General features: G+C 40.6%; 1 protein-coding gene across 3 annotated transcripts; it reads left to right on the top strand.

Annotated features, from left to right (window-relative positions):
* Positions 1-7,249: 7,249 nt before the first annotated feature.
* On the top strand, positions 7,250-11,030 carry LOC134868092 (E3 SUMO-protein ligase ZBED1-like). 3 transcript variants are annotated; one of them, XM_063888978.1, is made up of 8 exons: positions 7,250-7,726; positions 8,100-8,313; positions 8,434-8,981; positions 9,115-9,259; positions 9,373-9,604; positions 9,698-9,835; positions 9,954-10,025; positions 10,134-11,030. In XM_063888978.1, the coding sequence occupies exons 1-8, from the start codon at positions 7,465-7,467 to the stop codon at positions 10,497-10,499; spliced, it is 1,977 nt and encodes a 658-aa protein (XP_063745048.1). In that variant the 5' UTR covers positions 7,250-7,464; the 3' UTR covers positions 10,500-11,030. The 3 variants fall into 3 exon arrangements, with proteins under 3 accessions (XP_063745048.1, XP_063745050.1, XP_063745051.1); XM_063888980.1 differs by lacking the exon at positions 8,100-8,313; XM_063888981.1 differs by lacking the exons at positions 8,100-8,313; positions 8,434-8,981.
* The last annotated feature ends 2,118 nt before the right edge of the window (positions 11,031-13,148 follow it).

Here is a 13,148-nt window from a genome sequence, read left to right as displayed (position 1 = left end):
TCAAAATAGACTCTGGTCTCATTTAGTGTGTTATCCGCAAAACAGTACATTTAAATATTGTTGATACAGCAGTGGGGGACACTTGACCAGGACTAGGAGTCACAAGGTAAATATTAAGCCACAACAGATTCGTACCTATCGTTATTCAGTTTAAGTTGCTTTCAATTTGCTCAGACAAATGCATCCAACAATTTTACAAGGCTCCGTGGAGCATACTTCAAAAGGAGGGAAAAGTAATGAATAAGGAAATGAAAGTCTACCATGTGAGACTGAGAATAAAATGCCCTCTCTTTCCCTGTGGAGCGCTTAATCATTAACATCTAATCCATGTGATTATCACCCATCCTGTAAGAAATATACCCAATTACACATAGAAGTACTCTGATAAATCTTTCCAATTTTATCTACACATAGTATGTGCGTCACACGGCAAACGCTGTGAAGTGCCTTTAAATCCCAAATGAATAAAATTGGATTTAGCAAATAGGAGAGTGGATTGGAGCAACCAGTCCTCGTTACCTCTGGCTCTATCATGAGCGAGGTGAGGAGCAGTCAGGCCTGCAAAGGGCCATAAATCACGGGACTTTCCCAGCTACTCAGCCCAGCACAGCGGCCTCCCACACAGGGGAAACGAAGGGCAGAGAGTCTGATTGACTCTCAGGGCCAGAGAGAGAGAAAAAGGGGGGCGAGATCTTGTGACTTAATTAAAGTGTTGTGTATCTCACACACTGTAGCTACAGCTCAGTCAGTTTTCTACAGCAGCGGTGTGGGATGCATCAGCCTTGAGTCTCAGATTAATCCAACCCCAACCAGATTTGAAGAAATATATCTTGGTAATTTTTGAGTTGTGTGCAGCTACTGTCATAAAAAACTACATATATTTACATGCACTTAATAAGGCCTTTATGTGGCCTGTCATGTTAAATGTTAAAGGATGTATTTGTCCATGTCTGCTTTAAACAGCAGACCATCATTTTAATGGTACTGCAACACAGGTGATTCTGAGTACATTATATTATAGTATTGCAAGGAAGGCATCTACAATGCACTGATATCCCTGTGTAATTGGGTAGGCAAACAGGCCCTTATTGTGATCCAGGAATCAATACTACAATAACAATATGAGCTGAATGTTTTTTCGTATGCATTAGGTCTAAACAATTTACCAGGTACATGGAGGTTTAATCATGATTACAACGTAAAAAAATGTTTTTAAAGTGTGGCTAAAGGCTTAAATAGGACACAGCAAAAACAGAAATAATAGGAATGGGTTTTTTTGGCTCCAGCTTCTCAATTTTAAGAATTTGTTCTTTTGATTTATTTATACATTTCATATCTTTAGGTTTTGGACTTTTGGTCCAAGCCTACAAGCAACGTGAAGACATAATCTGAGGCTCTGAGAAATTGTGAGGGACATTTTCCTACATTTTTTTTGACATTTCATAGACCACAAGATTAATCAATTAATCAAGAAGACAAAGGCGGATTAATAAATTAAGAACATAATTAGTTGCTGCGCTAATCAGTCAAACATGCCAGTGTATTGAATGTTATCATAATATTGTTAAGATCAATAATGTCTTGCATAAAACACATGTTATTTGCCCCACCAGTATTCAATCCAAGGAAAAAGGAACATATTGAGTAAACTGTAATGTTAAAGTGCATAAATAATAGATGCAGCTGAGTCACTCAGATGCATCTTTACTGTAATAGCAAACTCTTGTCCTCTGCCTGGACTTGTAATGTAAAAGTGCTCTTCTGATCTCTCTTCAAATAAAACACCTATGTACCTTGTAAGCTGCTACGACCACATTGAATCTGGCTCATCCCTCCAGTAACAATTACAGTGTTTGGGATAGTTTGTTTGGCCAGCACAGGCTCCCTCCTGCCTCATTCCAAAGGCCAATCCTTTATGATTAAGCAGATAAGTGGTGGTACTGGATGATAAAACAAACAACAAATGTCCACATTCCTCTAGCTCCTTTGATGTGTGTGTGCCTCTCGGAAGGCTCTTACGTCTTCAAGCCCCCTCTGCTATAATCAAACTGCAGAGTCATAAACAGCGAGGGATGGGGACTATAAAAATGATCGGGAGGCTCTATCAGCTGGGGGACAGAAGTTCACACCTCGGAGCGGGTCAGCATCAGAGCATGTGGGGGTCGGCCCGGTGGGGGGTCCACGGCTCTGTTTGATGCTTCTGAGACAAAAAGCAGGAGGGAGAGATGTTGTCAGGCTGTAGCGAGATCTGGTGTGGTAATATAGTGCGATGCTTACAGAAACGTTCTGACTTTCAGGAGGGTATCAGTGAAGCAAGAAAAGTGGGTTGTAAGTGAACCCAAACTATGACAGGTGTCCCGGCCGTGGCGCAACTGGCTGGGGCACCTGCACCGGAAGCCAGAGACCCGGGTTCGATTCCCGACCTGTGGTCCCTTCCGGATCCCATCCAGATTCTCTCTCCCACTTTCCTGTCACTCTCTACTGTCCTATCCGATTAAGGGCAAAAAGCCCTCAAAAAATATCTTTTAAAAAATTATGACAGGATATGGGTTAGGTCTCGTTTGTGTCCTGTTTCCGAATATGCTTCTACATTTTAGTACACTATATATTACAGATCAATTCAGTTTTTGCCATCATTGTGTTCAGTGGCAGAAAAAATGTTGATAAAGCAAAAACTTAACTTTGCCTTAACAGCTTCTTACTAGATGGAGCTTTAACTGGGATATTGTGTCTGGACATCCCTCTATTACTGTAGATAATATCTCTATTTTGTAGTACTCAATTACATATTTTTAAAGACAGCCTACATTGTATTATTATTGTCGCTCTGAGGACATTTCTGGAGTGTTATTTAAAGAATATAACCAAAGAGTCAAGATTTTCAATGGTTGTTTTTTTATTATTTTCCTGCTGTGTCCAATGCACATTTTATTTTCATAGAAATACATTTTTGTTTTCCTTTTGTGCAAATAGAGACCTTCGTGAGGGTTGTTTCTTCAACCTAACCTGAGTGCTGAAGATAAAGATTTCAAAAAAGTATAATTTCTATAAGACAATTACAGTATTACCACATGCTTATCAAGTCCTTGTCCCTCCCTTTTGTTAAAGTACTTCCACTGCAATTGGAAACCAATCATGTCCAATAGATAATAACACGGGTAAATTGTGAAGGCCATGAATCAATAACTGACTGACTGGTGTCTCACTCTTTACTATCCCGAGGTCAGAGGCCATACTCTTGACCCCTCACCGACCCCTGACTCCGAACTGCACTGAGAGGAAATAACACCTTCCATCGTCCGAAAAGTCCCCAGATTGAATGATTGCTCTTATCATTTGACGGATCTGGTCCAATTCTCTTTTCTCTGTCTTTGCTCCCCCACACTCCCTCGTGCCTCCCCAGCACTCATAATACCACTTTTTATCACCTCTCGCTGAAACAGAGACCCAGCACCATCCGTCATTACAGCACACGCTGACAGCTCCTCACACATGCATGGATTTTTACATTTGACTCAATCCAGGGGCTTACTTTACTGTAACCGATTCAATATTCCTCAAATGAGCCGACCGATCTATATACACGCCACAGCGGATGGGATGATCTATAGCACTGCCTTAATAGATTTCCCAGGCCTCAGAGACTGGCTAGTTTAAGGGACAGGGCATAATTTGTGCAATAAAAACATAATTATTCATTTGACTTGCTTGGTAATTTATGTTCTCAGGCATAAAAGCTTAAAAGTGTGTGGATTTTCTGTGTCTGCATGCTGGTTTTTGTGTTCATTCATTAATGAGTTTTAAATTCTCAACTACTACCTAGTTTATAACAAGGGAAAATATTACACTGAGCTAATATTAACATAACCAATGTTTAAGCGAATGCTGACAAACATTTTCTAATTTGGGGTATTTGAAGCAAATTCTTTTTTGACTGTGGGCACATGTGTTTTTCAAACTTTGTCTGAAAAACACATGTGCCCCTTGCAAGATTACCTATGTATGTTCCAAATACAAAAAAATACATATTCATAAGGCTATATAAAGGTGGGTATTGTTATTTTTTTATTATTGAACTGTCAATATTTGGTTTGCATTGGTCAGTAATCGTAAAACTACCACTTCTACTCATACTACTACTACACTGAGTGAAGCTAATCATTTCAACTGATAATCCATTAGGCTAATTTAAGCTAATAATTTGAATCAACTTTTCAAACATTAATCAATTATTTTGGAACTTTTTCAATCATTTATCCATGACTTTTTATTTTATAAATTGTTTTTATTAGTTTTAGCTACCTGTTTAAAACTCTGTTCTCTTGCTAATTAGTTTTCACCAACTCTTACCTAACTGCCAATGTTCAGGTGAAGGCTAACAGTAGACTCCTGTGTACCACTTTAATTGGTACTGCAGGCCTATGGATACATAATTTCAGTCGTATTAAGATCTATACATTTTAAATTAAAGGTACTCTTCAATGTTTGTATGTACCCACTAGCAACTACAGATGTAGGCTACCTCCTAAGGGAGATTAAGCTAACGTTAACCTACAGTATATGCTTTTTGTTCATTTAGACTAACGTTAGCATAACCTTATTTCTACTCTGAGGTATGTGTAATGTCACGTAGTAGCATTTTAATTAAGTCATGCCAAACTTATTATCTCTTTTACTTGTCACTCTAAAGTGATAATATGCTAGTAAGCTAACAATAGCATTGTCCGTTAGTTCAGTTACAACTGGCAGTTTGTGTGAATATTCAGTTGAAACTTCCCTATGTTAAAACGACTGGTGCAAAATTCAGTGATATGACGTAAATCTAAATATTGCTACTTATAAAACACAAAAACTATAACTAGCCTTATTTATGAACAGCTTCTGCAACAACCTTCAGAACTAGATGCAGTTTAACAAATTGAGAGGTATCACAATGCAAAACACAAACAGCTTTCGTCTTGTCTTTAAATAAAAATAATCTACATTTCCTGAAGCAGTTTGAATAAAATGCTGATGTTTGATGTTGACGTTATTGCATAAATCTCTTAACTGTTGGGTCGGACAAACTGAAATTGTGTGTGTGTGTGTGTGTGTGTGTGTGTGTGTGTGTGTGTGTGTGTGTGTGTGTGTGTGTGTGTGTGTGTGTGTGTGTGTGTGTGTGTGTGTGTGTGTGTGTGTGTGTGTGTGGGTGTGTGTGTGTGCGTGTGCGTGTGCGTGCATGTGCGTGTGTCATGAGAGCGGCTGAGGTAGTAGAGAAAAGGGAAATATTGTTTGTCTTTTTATTTTGTTTATATCTCCCTGCCTTTTATGGCCTACGCTGAAGCTTTGCGAGCGGCAGAGAGGGTAAAAGAGAGGGAGAGAAAGAGAGTATTCTCAATTTCCTTCTAAAAAGAAAATTCATTTGCAGTTGCTAATGTAATGTCACCGTTGTGTTTACTGAGCGTGGATGATGTATAGGGGATGTTGCATTGAGTGAGACTGCTTAATGATGCATAGAATTAAGTCTGTGGCTTTCAGCTGAGCTCCCCTCTCTCTCTCACACTCTCCCCTCCCTTCTCGCTCAGACTCCTGTTCCCTTCCTCTTTCCTTCCCTCCCTTTTACCTCTCTCTTCGTTTAATCCCCACCCTCCTCCTCCTCCTCAACACCACACCAACCTCTCTTTCCTCTCAGATGCAGGCTGTCTTGGACTGTTGGCCACACGTTGCTCTGTGCTCTGTTGCCTAACTCCATCAATCACTACGGAGGGGAGAGAGTGGAGGGGAGGAGGGTGTTGGGGGTAAAAAGAATAGAAATAAGATATGGTTGGGGAAAAAAATGAGCGGGATGAAAACACACATTGGGTATAGACATCGTACAGTTTTTAAAAACCTGGAAGGAAGAAAGCAAACGAGTGGGAAGAACACCTCTTACATTTAATGATCCGCTGTGCACGATGGCAGTCCAAATAATTGCCTGAATACTGTGTGAATATATGGATGCAATTGTGTTATTACTGGCTCTAACTATGATTGTAAGTGTGTTGGGACTAGGGGACGGTGATGATAATGATGATGATCATGATCATTTTATGCTAACGGTTATTACCTGAGCGAGATGACTACCTGAGTGGGAGGATTGAGTTGCAATAGAAATAATAAAGATATATTTTAGGTTACTAGGGAGATGTGTTCCCTAATTCATTCATCAGGGAATAATGTGACTGAAATACACCTGTTTGTTTCTTTAATCTCCTGACAGCTACATCTGTTTAAATAACAGATTTGCTGGCTTAAAAACGACTGAAATGGTAATTCTTGGAAATAGCTTTGGTTGATTCTGTGCTCACTCTTCTGTTTAATAAGCATTTAAAACCAAACCGCCTGTTATGAAGATCCCATGGTGTAGAGTAAGTAATTGTGTGATTTTAGGAAAAAGTAAATATTTAGAAAATAGGCCCAATGATAGGTACTCAGAAAGGTCATCTACATAAAATGTAGCCCTGAATGGCCACATGATGATTTGAACGTTTAACGAATTGTTTTAAAAACTCACTAATATAAAAAGCTTTTCTCTGACTGGAGCACTACATTAAATTTCAATGCTAATGGGATTGTCATTTTCAAATAAATGGGAAAATTTGGTCATGTCCGGCTTAGAGGTAAAACATATTTTTAATCTTAGTCTTGGCTGTTACAGAATTTCTTTAAATACTTTTCTTTATATCTTTAATCACTAGGCTCACTAACTTGGAAGATTCAAACTGCCTGCACAACAAGTTTTAAATAAAAAAGGGAATAAAGTATGCATTAACTGTGTCATAATAAAATGGAAAAACTGTAGCAGAAATATATACAAGAAAATACATATAATTAATATACGTATAGTTTTGATGTATTTTTAATCTTACTTCATTGTTCATGGTCTGGGCTTGGTTATTTTGTTCAATTAAGACAATAGTGTGCAAAAGATATTGTGGCAAGATTTTGTGGAAATCCCTTTTCTGTTTCATTATGCTAATCCCAGGTCCAGAGAATGATTTTTTTCCTCCAGTGGAGGAACTTTTCTGACCCTGCACCTCATCTCTGTAATGAATTTAAGTGAACTAATAATCTCATGAGTGAATGTGACAATCCTCCCAGTAAAGAACAGGTTGTCATAACAGCATAATAACACCCATAGTGTCTTAGTGAGATGTCCAACAATCCCAAATGGGAATAACATTCATGTGTCCATTTTGATTTGGCTAATTGTTAGGGATGGGAATCGAGAACCGGTTCCTGTTGAGAACCGGTTCCTTATGTTTCAATTCCATGGAACCGTTTGGCAGCTCGTTAAACGATTCTCTTATAGATTCCAGACCGCACGGTTTATGTAACGTTATTTACGCAGCAAGGTACACACGAATGATTCAGTAAGCCCGGCTTGACGTGGCGTAGTTGCTTGGTTACGCAGGTGACGCTCGTGATACTTTTTACAAGTCTGAAATGGCACCCCTAAGGTTAAAACGGTCCAAAGTGTGGCTTCATTTCACATTACATAAGGATGGCAACAGGGCGTTTTGCAACCACTGCAAATTGTTGATAACATCGGCGGGAGGGAATACTTCAAATATGCATAAACATCTGCGCACACAACACGGGATAAACTTTAACGAGTGTCGCGTTTTTGATGCCCTTCGGAGTGACAGCAGCCAAGCTTCTACGACCACCGTGGCCTTGGGGGCTAACACCGAAGGCAACTCTGGTGGTAAGTAGCTATCCCACTGACTAATCCTTAATGTGATTCCTAGTAAATTATGTACCACGCCATTTCTGGAAATAAACCCATTTCCTACCTCTCCTTGGGGTAATTAAGGGAGTTTATGTTTCTGGTTAATCAAGCCGTTCCTTGCTAGCATGTTTAATTAGCTTACTTGATGGCAAGGCATCCGTAGTTCTAGGGAAGAATTCTAGCTGTTGCTATGTAGCTAATGAAACATGCTAGTAAGTTGCGCCGCCGATTCAGGGAGCCAGAGAAAGGTGACGCTCATTTATTTAAATCAAAGGGAGGTGGGAAATTAGTTTATTTCCCGAAATTGTACAGTATTGCTTTTTCATCAAACGAATGCCTTCTTCGTTAGATTTAGAACAAGATGATGACCGGGACGAGACGGGTAGTCTGGCTGACTCAGAGGCTAGCAGCACTTGCTCCCGTTTACCTCTGGCTTCTATTTTCGTCGAGGCAGGCAGAAATAAAATGTCCCAGGCAAAGGTAGAAGAATGTCACCGGGCAGTTACCAAATTTGTTGTTAAGGGTTTGCACCCATTTTCTACAGTAGACGCCCCTGAATTTCGGTAGGTGAATGTGAGGTTGTTGTCAGATTATCAAATGTCAGATTAGAATAGAATAGAATAGAATATTTTCCTCCTCGTTAAACAGATGTTTACACTCATTCATTTTCATATGTTTTCTAGGGAGATGACAAAGGTTCTCAATCCAAAATACAAAGCCCCCAGCAGGGAAAGCTTAACCAACCACTTAATCCCTGCTTGGTATGGTGTGGAAAAGGGAAATGTGATCTCTGAACTGAAAACAGTGTCAAAGGCAGCTATCACGGCTGATGGGTGGACAAGCTTTTGTCAGGATCATTATCTCACGGTTACTCTGCACTACGTGAGCAATGGCCAGGTAAAGGAAAAGGTCCTAAAAACCAAAGCCGTGTACCAATCTCAGACAGGCTCAGCTGTAGCAGAGGAGATTGATTACATTTTAGAAGAATATGGTGTACGGGAAAAGGTTGTGGCAGCAACTGTAGACAATGCAGCGAACATGGATGTAGCCATCAAACAGCTGCAAATTGTCAAATTTCCATGCTTCGCTCATACGCTGAACCTGGGAGCGCAAAAGCTGTACAACTGCACTGCCATATCCAATTGGGCAGCACGAGTTCGAGCAGTTGTTGTCTGGATGAAGAGGTCCCACATGGCAAAAGTTGTTCTTAAAGAGAAACAAGACTTGCTCAGTAAGATACTCTCCTTACAGTACATTGCAAGCATTATACTATATGTACATGAAAATATACATGTATAGGTATGTGTATGTAAATTATTAGATAATAAATATTTACATTGTGTTGTGTATATGTGAACCCTCAGAGCTGCCCAAGCACATGCTCCTCCTGGATGTAAGGACCAGATGGAATTCCCTCTATTTGATGATGGAGAGATTCACCGAGCAGTTCCCTGCTATCCAGGCTGCAGCCATAGATCCACGCATAAGAAGGCCCATGGAGAAGGAAAGGTGATATATATTTTAAATGATAATATGACTTAAACTTTTTTTAAACTTTGACTGGTTTTGTTTTTGTTTATTTGTGCTACATACATCTTTTTCTGTTTTTATTTACATTGTAGGTTGGACAGAATAGGCAACGAGGACTTAAGGAAAGCAGAGGAGTTTGTGCATCTCATGCGGAAGCATTACACCTCCACACTGGCCGTCTCCAGCGACAAAAGTGCAACCTGCGGTGAGATTTTGCCCATCTTGCAGAAGCTGGAGCAACAGTACACTGTGCAGGAAGGTGACTCTGCGTTCACAAGGAGCATCAAGGAGAACATTTGGAAGGATCTCTCCAAACGCTACCAGGTAAGCACAACTACATTTAATCTTACCTTGATGCTTTAGGCCAATTTGTACCACTAGTCTAATGTCATCCTATCCTCCTTTTTGAAATTGAAGGGAACTGACATTCAGAGATTCCTGGAGGAAGCCACCATCTTGGACCCCAGATTTAAATACAAAGTGAAAAGTGATGCAGTCTGGGACAGGATCAGGGAAGCTGCAATAACAGCAAATACAGTGGCAGCAAGAGATGAGGTATTTTAATTTCTGTTTAAATTCTGTTTGTCTTATCATTGCATTTGATTCCATTGTGAGTGAGACCTTCTACGGCTCTGTGTTAAAAGTTATTAATGTGTTTACATCACTTCTCAAGCTCCCAGGGGAAGGAGAGACACAGAGGGAAGGCTGCGAAGATGGGGAGGAGGAAGAAGTAGAGGAACACTATGTAAGTTAACTCATTCATTTGTAATGACCTTTGGATGCTGTTTTGTCATGATTATTGACTTATATATGTATTTTTTTTTTTTTTTACTTCATGTTCATTTAATTTCAGGCACTGCCACCACCATCAAAAAAGACAGCCTTGGAAGAACTATTCGAGGAGGAGGACAACGAGCTGCAGTCAATCCGTGAATCACAGCCCCGTCTTTCCCTGGCTCAGAAGGTGGATCAGGAAATCCAGTTCTACAAAAGCCTGCCCTCCATCCCCTGCAGGGATAGCGCCGCACTGTGGTGGTGGAACAAGCAGGATACGCTGCCCTTGCTATCTGGACTGGCTGAAAACTACCTCTGTGTGCAGGCTTCCTCCACCCCATCTGAGAGGGTGTTCTCCACGGCTGGAGACACCATAAGCCCCGAAAGATCCCGTATCCTTCCAGAAAAAGCAGATATGCTCATATTTCTGCAAAAGAACTGTTAATTTTCCCTACTACTACTTGAGTGCACACACACACACTCACACTCACACTCACACTCACACTCACACTCACACTCACACACACACACACACACACACACACACACACACACACACACACACACACACACACACACACACACACACACACACACACACACACTGTGCTTGTGATTACATTGTTCTTGTAATTACATGATTCAGTATTTGTTATTTGTTGTTATTTGTTACATTTTCTTGTACAGAAAAGCAGATATGTTCATCTGCAAAAGAACTGTTAATTTTTTTTACACACACACACACACACACACACACACACACACACACACACACACACACTTGTTATTAGAGATTAATAAGTAACTGTCACAATAGAATATTTTTCATTAAAACAAAGATAAATGTTACATCAAACTGTTTATTCTCCTTTTTCCCCCAAATTGGAATCGATAAGAGAATCGATAAGGAATTGAATCGTTTCACAGAATCGATAAGGGAATCGGAATCGTAAAAATCTTATCAATTCCCATCCCTACTAATTGTGTGATCAGACTTGTCCGCCCAGAGCTGGCCTGTAACAAAGCATATGATGGCCACTTCAGCTGTGTGACAGTGTTTTGTTTGCGTGTTGATTTTAGTTTCTCTCTCACATCCCACTCCTTCATCTCTCTCTCTCTCCCTTTTTCTCACTCACTCACTCCATTGCTCCGTTGTGATCCAGCTGTCCACCCCATTCATCATCCCGCCACTCTCCCCCGCACAGAATTATTATTTCTTTGATGTGTTACTAGTTGAAAACAAATCCATTTTTCTGGCCATCAATTTATCATCTGGAATGGGGAGTCACACTTGAGTTGTAGGGGCAACCACATTTTCCCAATTCCAACTCGCACTGTGTGTGCATGTGTGTGTGGGTTTGTGAGTGTGTTTGTGCGTGTATTTGTCAACATGTTTTGTTTATCTGTGCACGTGAAAAGCATGTATCATGTTTAGAACTGAGCTTTCTGTACATGTGAGGTGCAGGATGAGAGAAATCAGAGGAAAATAGAAATGATGGGAGGAAGTGGAGGGAGGAGTAGTTTGGGAAAGTGAGTGAGGAGAGAAAGGTGAGAGAGAGAGAGAGAGAGAGAGAGAGAGAGAGAGAACGCGAGAGAGAGCGAGAGAGAGAGAGAGAGGGCTTCCCTCTTCCTCCAGTCACCCTCCTTCACCTAACGTCTGTGATAATTTATCACTCCTCCTAGCTTGGCTGACAAACTATTTGCAGGAAAATGAGTTTTTCCGCCACGGATTTGTCCTCTGGGAATAGAAAGGGGAGCTGCTGTGTTTTTATTCCATCACGCACACACACACACACACACACACACACACACACACACACATACATATGGTTGTTCACGTGCACATACAAACACATTGGCACACACACATGGACTGGGGTCTCCAGTATTTATTGGGGGGAGGGGGAGGTGGTTAAGATAAATGAGGTAAATTAATAGAGTCACTGAGGGAAAAGATCTGCTTCCGCACCAGCAGATCTGCAACTGACACACAAGAGATGAGCACATACACCCCCCTTGTCTCCCCTCTTTCACTCCCTACTTCACCTGCCATCCCTCCCCCTCTCTCTCCCTCTCTCTCACTTTACTCTCCAGTCCTCCTGATCCCTCGTTTGCCCTCCCACAGATGACAAATGTAACACTCAGACAAACAGCGATCAGGGCCATACAGCATAATGTCAGCTTAGATCAACACTGGGACAAAAGCAAATATCACAGCATCAACACTGCATTACAAGCGCTCTGCCTGTGTGTGTGTTGATGTGTGAGTGCCCGTATTACAACGGCTGACCCGGGTCACTGGATTCCAATCTCACTTTCAACCTCATCAACCAAGCTATTGACAATGTGCTTGACGGAGAATTACACGACAGTAAAGGCCTAATTACATTGCTATTACCCTGGGCTGTCCATAATCGTCAAACACGACGCATCAGTGGGACATCGTAGCAGTAAATCTGCAGGCGCTCTCTCTGCCTCTCTTAATGCCTGTTTCCCACACAGTGTTAACATTTGGCTCCACTTTATCGTGTGTTGACAGTAGAGACAGACAAATATACTCAAGTCAGTCACATTCATATTATATCACTCTAATAAATAGAGAATTGAATGAGTGAATATATACATACCTCAACTTTAAAAAGGGTCTATCAAATCAAGATAGACAATACAGATGTGGTGCTAAACCTGCTATTTTGGCGGTTCACTGGTTTTACATATGGGTCAGACAGGTTTATCTTCTTTGTCAGCTTGTCAAATATTTCCATGTAAGATTCTGCCATAGAAAACTACCCATGTAACTATCTCTTATCATTGCTTTCATCTTTAAGTTGAGGGTGAAGAGATTCCAGCTAAAGTGGAAAACAATAGTATTCGGCATATGTTAAAGGACCAGTCCCAAGTTAGGAGAAAACTAAGACTCACAATCATTCTAGCTAGTGCCTTAGAAAATCTTCATGGCAAACTTTTTAATAGTTGTTGAGATTTGAATTAAAAGCACAAATGTCAGTCTCATAGTAGCGTTGAAGGAAAAGTCAGGGGATCACCTAAGACAGTAGAGTTCATAGTCTTCATGAATGTCTGTACAGCATTTCAT

Source organism: Eleginops maclovinus, chromosome 8 (genome assembly GCF_036324505.1).
Source record: "Eleginops maclovinus isolate JMC-PN-2008 ecotype Puerto Natales chromosome 8, JC_Emac_rtc_rv5, whole genome shotgun sequence".
Classification (NCBI taxonomy): domain Eukaryota; kingdom Metazoa; phylum Chordata; class Actinopteri; order Perciformes; family Eleginopidae; genus Eleginops; species Eleginops maclovinus.
The sequence above is the reverse complement of the archived record's forward strand: the minus strand, read 5'-3'. Positions and strand labels throughout refer to the sequence as shown.

Coding starts and splice junctions, on each gene's coding strand:
- LOC134868092 (XM_063888978.1), top strand. CDS start 7,465: ATGGCACCCCTAAGGTTAAAACGGTCCAAAGTGTGGCTTCATTTCACA. Junction 7,727..8,099: donor CACCGAAGGCAACTCTGGTG/GTAAGTAGCTAT, acceptor CTTCTTCGTTAG/ATTTAGAACAAGATGATGAC. Junction 9,836..9,953: donor CAGTGGCAGCAAGAGATGAG/GTATTTTAATTT, acceptor TCACTTCTCAAG/CTCCCAGGGGAAGGAGAGAC.